The sequence below is a fragment of the Bos taurus genome, chromosome 18 (genome assembly GCF_002263795.3).
Source record: "Bos taurus isolate L1 Dominette 01449 registration number 42190680 breed Hereford chromosome 18, ARS-UCD2.0, whole genome shotgun sequence".
Lineage (NCBI taxonomy): Eukaryota > Metazoa > Chordata > Mammalia > Artiodactyla > Bovidae > Bos > Bos taurus.
This window is the reverse complement of record NC_037345.1, coordinates 51,159,587-51,171,393: the sequence shown is the minus strand read 5'-3', so window position 1 is coordinate 51,171,393 and position 11,807 is coordinate 51,159,587. Positions and strand designations below refer to the sequence as shown.

Genomic DNA, 11,807 nt, shown 5'->3' with positions numbered 1-11,807 from the left:
CGTGCTTTTGTCTGGCCTGACTGTGTGGGATGGTGGAACTTGTTAACTAACTGTGAGCCCCCAGGTTCTTGGGTCTGACTTGTCATGGCTGCATCCCCAGTGCTAGAGCAGAGCCTGGCAAGCGGTGGAGCTCAGTAAACGGGAACCCAGAACCTAAGAGGAGGACTTGGAGTCCGTGGGCTCTCTGAGCAGTGACTTCCCTCTGGTCATAGGTCGGGGCAGTGTGGTTCTCTGACCACTAGAGGTCCCCAAAGCCCCATGGAAAAACTTGAAGCTGTTTCTGCTTGGGGGCAGGAACCTTTAGGAAAGTCTTCAGGTTGTTCTTACTACCGTGTTGCCCCTGCTCTGGCCTGATGTGAGCGGTCTCCTCCAAGGCCATCTGGTGCTCTCATCATGGACCCCTGAGGGCAAATGCACGTCTCAGAAAGGTATGATCTCCGGGGCAGTGGAGGAGGTGGCTTCTGGGACAAGATCCAGCTGTGGGGCTGCAGAAGATGAACAGTTTCTGGGGGTAGGAAGGTGCTCTGACACCCACCTGGAGTTAGCCAACAGTTGCTTGTTGTGGCGGGAGAGGTGGTTGGGGTGGCTGGCTGATATTTGAATGCCTAATTTGTCTCAAGTGTTTGCCTACATTTTTTGGAATCTTCACCCTGGTCCTGTGACAAGAACATTTTGTAGGACAGGAATCTGAAGTCAAAAGTAGTGAGGAGACTTACCCAAGGTCATTCAACCCGCACAGGGCAGAGCTTGAATTTCAGCGTAGTTTCATTTGACTTAATCCCCTGTGTGCTTCCCTCTACATTCTGCTGTCTTCCACATCCTTGAGGGGGAGGGCGGTGGAGAAGAGATGGTGACTGTGTGACTGGAAGTGCCTGGCTTCTATGCTAGTCTTTGTCTCTAACAGCCCCCTGCTCCCCCCCCCCACACCCCGCTGCAGGGTTACCCCAGTCTTTTTGTTAGGATTCTTACTGGAACCCTAGGGAATGAGAGGTAAAGGGAGCTCTTTGCATTGAGACCAGTGGAAAGGGAGGCCTAAGAGTTGCCCCCTCAGCCTCTCCATTGCTCTTGATTGACTCCCTTTAGCAATCCTGTAGCCCTCTGTGGGCACTGGGGCTTAGGCTTAGGCTTCATTGTTTAAAAAGGTAAAGCTCTCAACCCTTTGATATCTTGAAAGCTCCTAATGAAGAACAGCACTTATCTGTTAAGCCGTGGTTTTTGACCAGAGCGTGTTGATCGTGGGTTCCATCTTTTAGTAACCTCATACCCTACAGAAAGGGCTAGAACCATCTTAGCTGAGCATTCCAGAGCCCCTTAATCCACAAGTAAAGATTCATTCTCAAACCGCTTGCTTTCAAGAAGAGCTGTAACATCGAGAAAGTCATGTCAAATAAATAGAACAGTTAGAGGATTTCTCTTTGCAAAACCAGATAAAAATCAGGCTGAATCAAGGGACAGGAATGGAGGGAAAAACCCTGAGGGTTCTGGTTGACTCCACAATAAAGATGCTTTCAGCAGAGAAGCAAGCTCTATGACAGTGCCGGGGGCAGGGGTCACCTCTATTGTGGTTCCTTTCTAGAGCCTCCTAGTGAGAACTTTCCAAGACTCCCTTGAGAAAAGTTTATGTGCACAAACGTGTTTATGAACAAGAATCATTGTTCACCCCACTGAAACTTCCAGAGTCTTCAGTTGGACCATGGTCCTAAAGAAGATGCACTAATCAAACCCTTGTTGGATGCTGGAGTTTGAGTTGGACAGGCAAAGGCTCTTGAACTTTATGTTTGGGAATTTCCCCAGAGATTTGGATCCAGCAGCTTGCCTTGAGACCGAGGAATCTGCATTTTGAACACAGCAATTTTGGTGGTGGTGACTTGACCCCACAAAGAACCTTGCATTGCTAAGCGATTTTTCAGATAGAGAAGCTGCTTCAGCGGAGCACTCAAGGGAACGGAATGGTGGTCCTCCAGTGACAACACGTTCTTCAGGGTGTGTGAGGCCAAGTGTGGCTGTGCAGGGCGCTGCTTGGAACAGTTGAGCACATTTACGGGGCTGCAAGTGGATGCCACCAAGTTCAGCTCTGGAGTGCTCTTGCATGTGCCATCTCTGACTGTCACAGACTGGCCTGGGAGACTGAGTCCGTTCGGGTCTATATGGCTCTGACTGCATCCCCCTACAGGCAGAGGACTGGAACAAAAGACCTGTTTTCCAGCCCAACATGCCACTCTCCCATCCCTACTGACTTGGCTTGAGAGTTGGAGAAGCACTTTTCTGTCTTGCCAAAACAATGCAGTGCTGGTAATTCTTAATTTTTTGGCTGCACCATGTTATCTGTGGGATTCTAGTTCCCTTACCAGGGATGGGACCTGTGCCTCCCTGCAGTGGGAGCACAGAGCACAGAGTCCTAACCACTGGACCATCAGGGAATTCCCAAAGTGTTAATACCTTCTCTCTTTCAAAATGATCAAACCCTCTCCTACTCTTTTCCTTTCTCCTGTTCCCCTATCCCTCGCTATTGAATTTTGCAGAATCCCAGCACCTCTGTGTCAGGCATACATCAGAGGGTAGAGTGATGACAGGAAGACCTGACGACAGTGAGATGACCCACTGATGATTTTCAGCGGTGAGATCTTAGGGATCAGCCCATGGTCTGGTGTGTGAAACAAGTCGTTCCTGCTGAATGACAAGCACGGAAATTTGAGCGCACTGATGTCATTCTGAAAAAGAAGTCAGATGTGTATCTTGTATTACCAGACAACTTCAAAGTCAACTCTTTTTAAATGGTCTCTTAAGTCCTCTGTGGATGGAAGTAGGGAACTGCTCTCTGGCTTCCTGATTTGCTCATAGTACTCATTTATTGACGTCTGTCTGCTGGAGATCATCTTGAATCCTTACCACCACCACAGGCTACATATTGTCCCTGTGTAATAGACGCCGACATTGAAGCTCACACACTGAAGGTCACATATCTATAAAATGGCATAAGAGATTTATTTCTTTTTGTGTCACACGGGCATATGGGATCTTAGTTCCCCAATGAGGGATCGAACCCAAGCATCCTGCAGTCGAAACACGGAGTCTTAACCACTGGATTGCAAGGGAGGTCCCCAGAGATGAGATTTTTTTTTTTTTAAAAGCTTAGTTTATTGAAAGATAATTGAGTGAGTGAATTCACTCAGTCGTGTCCGATTCTTTGCGACCCCATGGACTGTAGCCTACCAGGCTCCTCCATCCATGGGATTTTCCAGGCAAGAATACTGGAGTGGGTTGCCATTTCCTTCTCCAAGAAATGAGATTTAAATTCAGGAATTTGAATTCATTCTAAGATTCTAGACTTGTTTTTTTAATTGGTGAAAAAAAAGTTGCTCAGGCCTTACTTCTGAACATTCAACAGAAGTAAAGCCTTCCCCTCCCAGGCACACACACGCCCACCCCACACCCTGACTTCCCCACCACCTTTCCCAAGATAGGAGACCAAGGAGAGCAGGCAGTGTTTCTCTCTGTACAGTTTTTCATTTTTTATTTTTTGATGTTGTTCAGATGAATGACACACTCAAGTTACAAAAATGGGGCCTTAAAAGAAGCACATTGTACAATGAACAAGCAGATTGGAGTTAAGAACACTGAAACGCTAACCCGCTACCACGAGAAGAGACAGGGAGGGGGGTCCAGGGTGGAAGGGGAGGGGCTGCATGGGACCAACAGAACTGAAAGGGGGGCTAACTTGGTGAGGACGGAGGAGAGGCAGACCTCCTCTAGGGCCTGCTCCGTGTCTGTCTGGGTGAGACTCCTCGGTCTCCCTTGCCCACTACTAGCCACTCTTCCCCTCTCCATTCGAACCTGGTCTTTCAAAGGGGAGAGACACCCACCCCAGAAAGGGCTGAACCAGTTTCATCTTCACAAGGTGGGTGGTCACCTTGCCCTCGTGAAACAGCCTTGGATTTGGGAGGTGAGGGTGGCAGCAGTGACACGAGAAGCCAGAAGGGAGCCGGCAGACAGGGACTGACCACAGAGCAGGCTCCTGCTTTTCTCCAGGCTCCTCGCCCGCTCCCCACCCTACCATGATCCAAAGGGCCTCTCCACAAGTTGCTGAGAGAGGCCCCCAGTCACCCTGCAATCATATAAATAAATAAATACTGAGCCCCTGGGCTTGGGGGGACAGGTCGGGGGAGGGACAGCGGGGACAGAGGAAAGGAGAGGAAGGGGAGGCAGAGGGGAGGGGTCACAGACATAGTAAATAGTTGTCTCCGTCCCAGCAACGCTTCTCTCTGGATTTTTCTCTCCTTTTTGTGTTTGTTTAACAAGGAGCTAACATCTCAAGGACAAATACTTAAAAATATACATTATTTTTTCTTTGTTTTGTTCCCCTTTCTCATCGTCATCTTGCTTTGGAGACTGCTGAGGTCAAAGTTCAAACCGCATGAAGGAACTGCGGCTTGGAGTTTTTGTGTATTTTTTTTTTATTTTTTAATTTTTTTCACTTTTTTTTCCAACGTATAAAAAGGTAGCGGAGTTGTCTGTGGGTTTTTTTTTTTTAAATGGTTAAATCTTTGGTTTGTTTCTTTTTTCTCTTGGAGGCCTTTGTCTCTCGCACTTGCCTTTCCCACTCAGAGGCCAGTGGGGGCCCGCGTGTCTCAGTCTTGCTCAGTCTGTTTCACTCTCTCTCTCACTCAGTTCTCCCTACCCTGGGCTAAAGGGAGAGAGGCACCCTGGGGTTTGGGTGGGGGTGGGGGGGGGCGAGATCTAGCCAGGTCAAGAGGTGCCCTCACCACATGGCTAGTCCCTTACCCCATCTTCCCAGGGTGCAGGGCTTGGAGAGCCTCTCTTGGCCTTCCCAGGGAGGAGACCTACAGGAAACTCAGAGCCTTAACCCTCCTCCTGGTCGTAGCCCCAGGTCATACAGAGCCTTGGTTCTTCAGCGCCACTGACCCTGCCTCCCCTCCCCCAGTCTTTCCTCCCACTTCCAGCCCCCGCCCTCCCAGAAGAGGCCAGAGAGAGGTGTTTTAGTTACTGGCAAGTTTTTTTTTCTTTTTTTTTTGGCACAATTAAAAGGCCCACCGTTAGGTAGACCCAGTCTCTGTCCCTCCCTTGAGTAAGGAGGTCAGGTTGGGGAGGAGAAATTCAGAGGGCTCCCACTTTCTCCAGTCCACTCATCCTTCTTCCTAGCCCAGGCCCCTGGCCCCCCATCTCAGACATCTCCCCTAGCCCAGAACCTGGCCTGGGCTCTCCTTCCCCAACCCCACATAAAGTTCCCCAGCCCCCCAACAACTCTCTCACTCACACACAGACACACGGACACAGGCTCTGTACAGACCACAAAATAAAAACGATGAGATAGTTTTGTTTCCCGGAGTCGAGACGGGGGTGGCTGGAGTGGAAGGGGCAGAGGGAGGTGGGGGGCATGAATTCCCCCATCACCTTCCTAACCCTGGCTCCCTCAGCCCCCCCAGCCCCTTGCCCTGGCTGGCCCCCAGCCAACGATATTTGGTTTCCATTTTTTAACATTAAAGTTCTATGAGGTATTTGGTGCCTTATCTCGAGTCCTCGGGGGGCGGGGGCCCAGGGGGGAGACCTGGGCACACTTGCCCCTCCCTCCCTCCCACCCCCTTCCCAATATTTGGTTTCACAGCTGTAGTTAAAGCTTGGGATTTGGTTATTTTTTCCCCCTCCCAGGAATTTTCTTTTTCTCTTGTTTTTTTTTTTCCCAGATAATGGGGGTTGGATGGGGAGGGTCCCCACCACCCTGGCTGCATGGGGGTCCCTCCACCAGTGTCAGGGCATCGGCCCATCCCTGCCCCCTGCTTCCTCCTCTCCTCTCTGCCTGCTTCCTACTGGGGTGAAGGAGCAGTCTGGGAGGCAGGACTTGATGGGGAGGAAGCAGGATGAAGTGGGTGGTGGTGAGTCCTGGATTTTCTTTCCTTTTTTTTTTTTTCCCCTTTTTTTTTCCTTTTTCTTTTTTTTTTTTTTTTCCTATTTTTTGGTCTAGAATCATAGTTTATTGAGTCATCTCCACCATGCCTTCCATGCTGCCTGTCTTCTCGGAGGGGTTTTTGGTTGCAATTCCTTTCACTTGGCTCTGCTCAAACGTCCTTCCTATCCGTTCAGGAGCCCTTGGCCCCGTCTCAACCCTTGGGCTAGGGCCCAGGCCCGCTAGCCAGTCCTTTCTCTTCAGGAAATAAAAACGGACAAAATCAGAAGTAGGGTAAGGGCGGGGAGTCGGTTCTGCGGAGATGCTTACATTCTGGCGAGGATGGGTCGACGGCATGCCAGGCCCCATCGGTGCCAGGGTGGGAGGGGCAACCGCTCCACCACTTCCCTGACAAGGCACCCCGAGACCCCTGAAACAGCCGAGTCTCTGCTGCCTCCGTGGCCCAGCCTGAAAGTTTCATTTCCCAGGTGGGAGAAGGGAGACAACAAAGAAAGTGAGAATGCTGAGGCCTCGGGGCCCAGGGTGGCATCCGAGGCTCCGTCTGCCTCTCCTGGGAGTGTCCGGCAGCCCCGCCAGTCTCCTGGGGCTCTCCCCTCCCTCTGCGCCTGCCCAGCCAGGGGCGGGGGCCACTCTGATTTCAATGGCTCGCGTCCTTCACAGCAACACTTTGGTTTGAGGAGTGACACAGAGAAACAAGGAGATGGAGAGAGGTGAGACAGGAGGAGAGGAAGAGGGAGGGACAGCCGAGAGAAAGGAGGAGAGGGGGGAGACGACAGACCGAAGAGAACAGAAGAACTCAAGAGGAGGAATCAAACCACCCGAAAGTTTGTTAGTTTTCCTTCGTCCATTCTTTTTTGCTTTCTCATTTCTTTTTTCCTGTTTTGTTTTTTTAAAGCTTCTTCAGTTGATTGGGGGGGGGCGGGGAGCTTGGGGCTCTTCACCCCCGTCCCTGACACCCTCTCTCAGCCCTGCCCACCCGCTTCCATCCGCCCTGGCTGAGGGACAGGCCCGGCCCCAGCCGCCCCTCCAGCTTTCCCGAAGACGACGTCCATGAGGTATTTGTGAAGAGAAAGAAGCATCCATCCTTCCATCCGCCTCGGGGACCAAAGGCCTGGACCAGTGGTGCAGGGGCCTGGCTCCACCTCGCGGCTCCTTCTTATTCGTTGAAGAGTCCTCGTCTTCTTTCCCTTAAATATATATATATCTATAAATTCTTTCTTTTTTCCTAGTTTTAATTTATTGTTTGGTTTGTTTTTTTTTTTTGGTTCAAAACTTTGTTGGCCTCCCCAGTAGCAGGAGGGCAACGTGGCTCCCAGCAGCGTCTCTCCTCTTCTGTAGAGATGCGTCCGGGGCTGGGCAAACATGGGGTCCAGCCAAGACTCGAGGGAGGTCTCATGGGAGTGGTGGTCACCACAGCGCCCACTCGGATGGGGACCACGGGCCATGGCACTGTCCCTGCCACACCGACCCTGATGGGGACGCCATCTGGAGGAACCCCACCACTGGGGTGTGTGCGTGAGTGTGTGCGTGTGGGGTGGAGAGGGGAGGGAGAGGCATCTGCCAGGATCAGAGGGGCACAGGGCGGGGAAGAGCGAGGTGAGTTCTCTTTTTGGTTTCTGGTCAAAAATGTCAAAGAACGTGAAGGATCCCACGGATAGGCACTGGAATATGAATTTTTTTTTTCTTTAAGGGAAACTGACAGACGAGGATGGAAAAAAAGACAACTTCTACGCCCTCACCTTCTCCTCCCTTGCCTGAAACTTCCTCCTTCCCTTGGACCAGGGATAGTGGGAGGTTCCAGAACTGAGGAGGGTGACGGGTGGGCAGGGTGGGGTGGGGTAGGGGGAACATGTGAGAGCTAGAGCTTGGCAAAATGGCCCAGCCCACCCTTCAAAGGGAAAGGGCGGGGGAGGTAAAAGGGCTGAAAAGTCATCCCAGGCCTTGCCTGGAACTCTCCCCTGGGTGGGGGAGGGAGGAGGTTAAAGTGGGAGTCCCGGGGAGGGGGGGACACATGACAGGGACACATTCTGTCGAGCACAACGCTAAAAATTCTGTACATCCTTTGGATGAAGCTACTGAATATTTGGTGTAAGTTTGTTCACGCCCTTTCTCTTTCACCTTCTGGAAAAGAGTATTTGGTGGGTGGTTCTGAGCCCACCCCCCCACCCCCCACCGCAGGCCGTGCCCTCTCTTGGCTGGCCCAGGGCCGGGGTACAGGCTGGGAGGCTGGCACATTCTCTTCTTCCTTTTCTGGCCACCGCCCCCCCCAGGGGGGAGCCCTGGCCCTACAGCCAGGGGTCGCATAAGGTCCGCCCTACTGAGGCCGCTCTGCCCCTGGCTGGGTGCTTATTTGGTGTCATAGCAGTGAGGGTGAGCACGTTGAGGTCTGGCTCCAGACTGGTATTTGGTTTGTTCGGTTTGGTGAGGAATTTTTTGTTTGTTTTTTGTTTGAATGTTTGTTTTTCACCTCTGGTTCCTTTGGGGCAGCTGGTTTCTTTGTGATTATTTTTGGTTTTCTTTTTTCTGTTGGTTGATTTCTTTTCTTTTTTTTTTCTTTTTGGTTTGTTGGTTGGTCTTTTGTTTTTTATTTTTTTATTTTTTGGTCTTTCCTCCCTTGTCACTCCTGCTCCGAGGACCCTTGGTGCCCCCACCGCCGGCCTCCTCACCTGCTTCCCAGGCGGGGGGTGGAGCCGGGGGCGGGGGGTCTCAGGAGTCGGAGGGGAGGCATGGCGGGCCCTCACTCGGGCTTGGACCCTACCTCGGGTCCCCCTGGGCCTCCAGGGGTCTGTGCTGCCGTCTCACTGCAGGTAGAGGAGGACGAGGAGGAGGACGAGGAGGAGGACGAGGAGAGGCCAGGAGACTTGCTGGAGATGGAGGCCGCCACGGCTGCAGCGGCTGCTGAGACCAGGCCCACGCCAGGCGGGGCGCTGAGCAGGGGCAGCCCAGCGTGGTTCAAGAAGAGTGGTGAGGTCACCAGGCCCGGGCTCCCTGGGGCTGCGCCAGCCGCCCCCAGCACCAGGTTCCCGCTGCTGTCAAGGCTGGTAAGGGGCAGGGTTCCACCAGAGGCCAGGGCTGGGAGGGAGAGAGAGAGGCTGAGCTGGGCGTGCCTTCCAGCATCCGGCCCGCGGTGCCCTCTGTCCTCCCATCTGACCCACGGACCCCGTCAGCACCCCTCACACCTTCCCCAGAGGTGAGATGGGTATGAAGAGATGAGCGATGCAGTGAGCGAGGGCAGGATGGCATGGCTGGAGCAGCAAAGGGGGGCTCCAGGCCCCGGGGGACGGGGCTGGTGACAGTGGGAGTGACCTAAGGCAGCACGCACCTTGGATAGTGGCCAAAGGGTTGTTGCTCATGAGGGCTGGACTCAGCCCGGAGCTCAACCCCACCATTGTGCTTCTGCAAGAGGCAAAGCAGAGGCGTTAGCGGGGCAGAGACCCTCCCGCAGGACCAGGGGCGCAGCTCCCCACCCTGGAAGCAGCAGCGACCCTGCTTCTCCCCCACAGCCTCCTACCTGCTGCTGCCCACTTACCCCGTGCTGGGGCTCAGGCCCGACAAACCGATGGCCGAGTGGCTGCCTTGAGGGCTGGGATTTGTGCTGTTGGTGGTGGCCGGGGGTGGGGGGGTGACAGAGGGGATGGAATTGAGGGGGGGCGCGGCCCCGCCCCCGGCCCCACCCCCTCCAGCTGTCCGGCTGGGGTGGAGTGTCCCCACAGCTGAGGATAAGGTAGTAACTGCCAGAGAGAGACAAAGAGATGGAGACTTCAGCTTTCACTCGTCCTCCACCGAGGTCGATGCCTGCCCAGTCCCTCAACCTCTCCTCAGTCAGAACACATTTAGGCCTCCTGCCCTTTTGTCCCACAGCCTCTGCTGCAATGACAGTAATCCCATCACAAGCGGCAGCCACCCACTGGGCCTCTGCCCTGAGCCCAGAGTGCGCTCACACCCTGCTTATCCAGCCCTGAATCTCACCTCTGGGCCCCTTGGTACAAAGAACCAGGGGTGCCCAGAGGACAGACCCCTATGGCTCCCTCTAGGGGCCAGGAAGGGGGTTGCAGCTGAGGCTGAGCGCGCAGAGCGCAGACTCAGGTCAGACACCCGGGACAACAATTCCCAGCTTTGTAACATCGCAGCTGTGCCCTTGGGTGAGTACCTTCACCTCTCTGGCCTTCAGTTCCCTCATCTGGAAAATGGGGAAGATAACAGAGTCTAATAAAATGGGTGTGAAGTCAACACTCATTATAAAGAGTTTAGACCTAGAACCAGGCACACCCTTACTACTTTACAAACTTCCACTTACTATTTCTTAACCTGAGGGGGGGGCAATTTGGTGTTTGTTTTTATATTATTTTTATATATGGTGTTAAACATGCCCTACCCCCAGGAAGGGGGCTTCCCAGGTGGCGCTAGCGGTGAGGAACCCACCTGCCAATGCAGGAGACCTAAGAGACGCCGGTTCGTTCTCTGGGTCGGGAAGATCCCTTGGAGGAGGGCAGGGCAACCCACTCCAGTATTCTTGCCTGGGAAATCCCATGGACAGAGGAACCTGGCGGGCTACAGTCCATGAGGTCACACAGAGTTGGACACGACTGAAGCAACTTAGTACGCACGCGCCCCAGGAAGGAACAAAGGAGGGCTTTGGGTACAAAAGTGTGTATGTGCATATGTGCATACACACTTTTGTATGTCTATATTCATGGATGTAGCTTCGGTATATATGATACATTCACAATCATTTTACAACTGAGACTCAGAGAGGTAAAGTTACTTCTGGAGTTCACAGTTTATAAATGCCAGAAACAGAATCCAGACACATCACCTTTATCAGCCTCCTGCTTTTCTCATATGAAATTATGGAGCAGATGAAGCCTGAGCTGCTCTGGCAGGTAGGGGTGAGTCTGTCCTCTTCCCCATCCCCCACCTCCAGGCTCAGTCTCGAGGCCCATAAATGCCCTGAGACACCGTGGCCTTGAGGACCTCAGGCTCGAGCCTGGCCTGCGTTCTCCCAGCACCCTGTCACTGCCCACTGCCCGCTCTGACCTGTTGTGCTCAGACTGCTGGAAGCTTGGGACAACGGCAGGGTCCCGGCGCCCCCTTGTGGTGTGACCTGGGGAGAGAGGAGAGAAGGTGCTGTCTTCCAGCAGCTCCCCTTGGGTCATCCCCGTGTGGCTGCACCTTGGGGCAGTAGTGTGTGTGGCCACGCCAGTGTGCGCCGGTGGTGCCTGGATCTCCGTCAGAACAGTGTGTGCTGTGTGACTCTGCTCCACCCATGTGACAGCCTGTCCCCAAGGGTGGCTCTCCCTGCCTCCACCCATTCTAGGAACACTGTGGACAACCAGGTAGGTTGTGCTTCACACGAGGTGCCAGCCAAGGGGTGAGGGTGTGCCTGAGCTTGGAGACCCCTCCTCCCCGCGCGGGGCTCTTGGTACCAGGTGGGGGCTGTAGCTGGCCGGCTTGCCCGGGCTGGGCAGCATGGGGGCCGCGCTGCAGGGGTTGATGCGTTTCTCCTTCTGGCGCCGGTTGCAGAACCAGACGCGGATTACTTCCTTCTCCATGTGCAGCTGCTCTGCGATCAGCAGGATCTCCTCTGAGGTAGGCTTCTGGTTCTGCGGACAGAGGGCTCGTCAGCCCCGGGCGCACCCTCCCGCCAGCCCTCGGGGCCGCCCCGGGGTGGGACCTCACCGCTAGAAAACTCTTCTCTAAGGCGAAGCGGACGTTTGTCTCGATGCTGGTCCTCTTCTTGCGTCTCCGGCCGGGGAGCCCATCGAAACCCAGGCTGGGGCTGCTCAGCTGGTTGGGGCTGGGCAGGCTTGAGTCCACAGACATAGTCTCTGTGTCCGGGAGGAGATGGGGGCGTGAGAGGGCGCCTCCCCCGGCCCGCCGCCCG

The 11,807-nt window shown here is 54.0% G+C and overlaps 1 protein-coding gene across 22 annotated transcripts in view; it reads right to left on the bottom strand.

Annotated features, from left to right (window-relative positions):
• Positions 1–7,592: 7,592 nt before the first annotated feature.
• Positions 7,593–11,807, bottom strand: part of POU2F2 (POU class 2 homeobox 2) — a 30,712-nt gene continuing 26,497 nt past the window's right edge. For 7 of the 22 annotated variants that reach the window (XM_059877555.1, XM_059877556.1, XM_024979106.2 and 4 more), the window contains 5 exons: positions 11,603–11,751; positions 11,350–11,526; positions 10,961–11,027; positions 9,453–9,654; positions 7,593–8,995 (listed from right to left, as the gene is read on the bottom strand). In XM_059877555.1, the coding sequence (XP_059733538.1) occupies positions 8,956–8,995; positions 9,453–9,654; positions 10,961–11,027; positions 11,350–11,526; positions 11,603–11,751 (635 nt within the window). In that variant the 3' untranslated portion in view covers positions 7,593–8,955. Of the gene's footprint in view, positions 8,996–9,245; positions 9,320–9,448; positions 9,655–10,345; positions 10,475–10,960; positions 11,028–11,349; positions 11,527–11,602; positions 11,752–11,807 lie in introns of those variants that run through there. The other 15 variants (XM_059877545.1, XM_059877546.1, XM_059877549.1 and 12 more) reach the window with 6 other exon arrangements.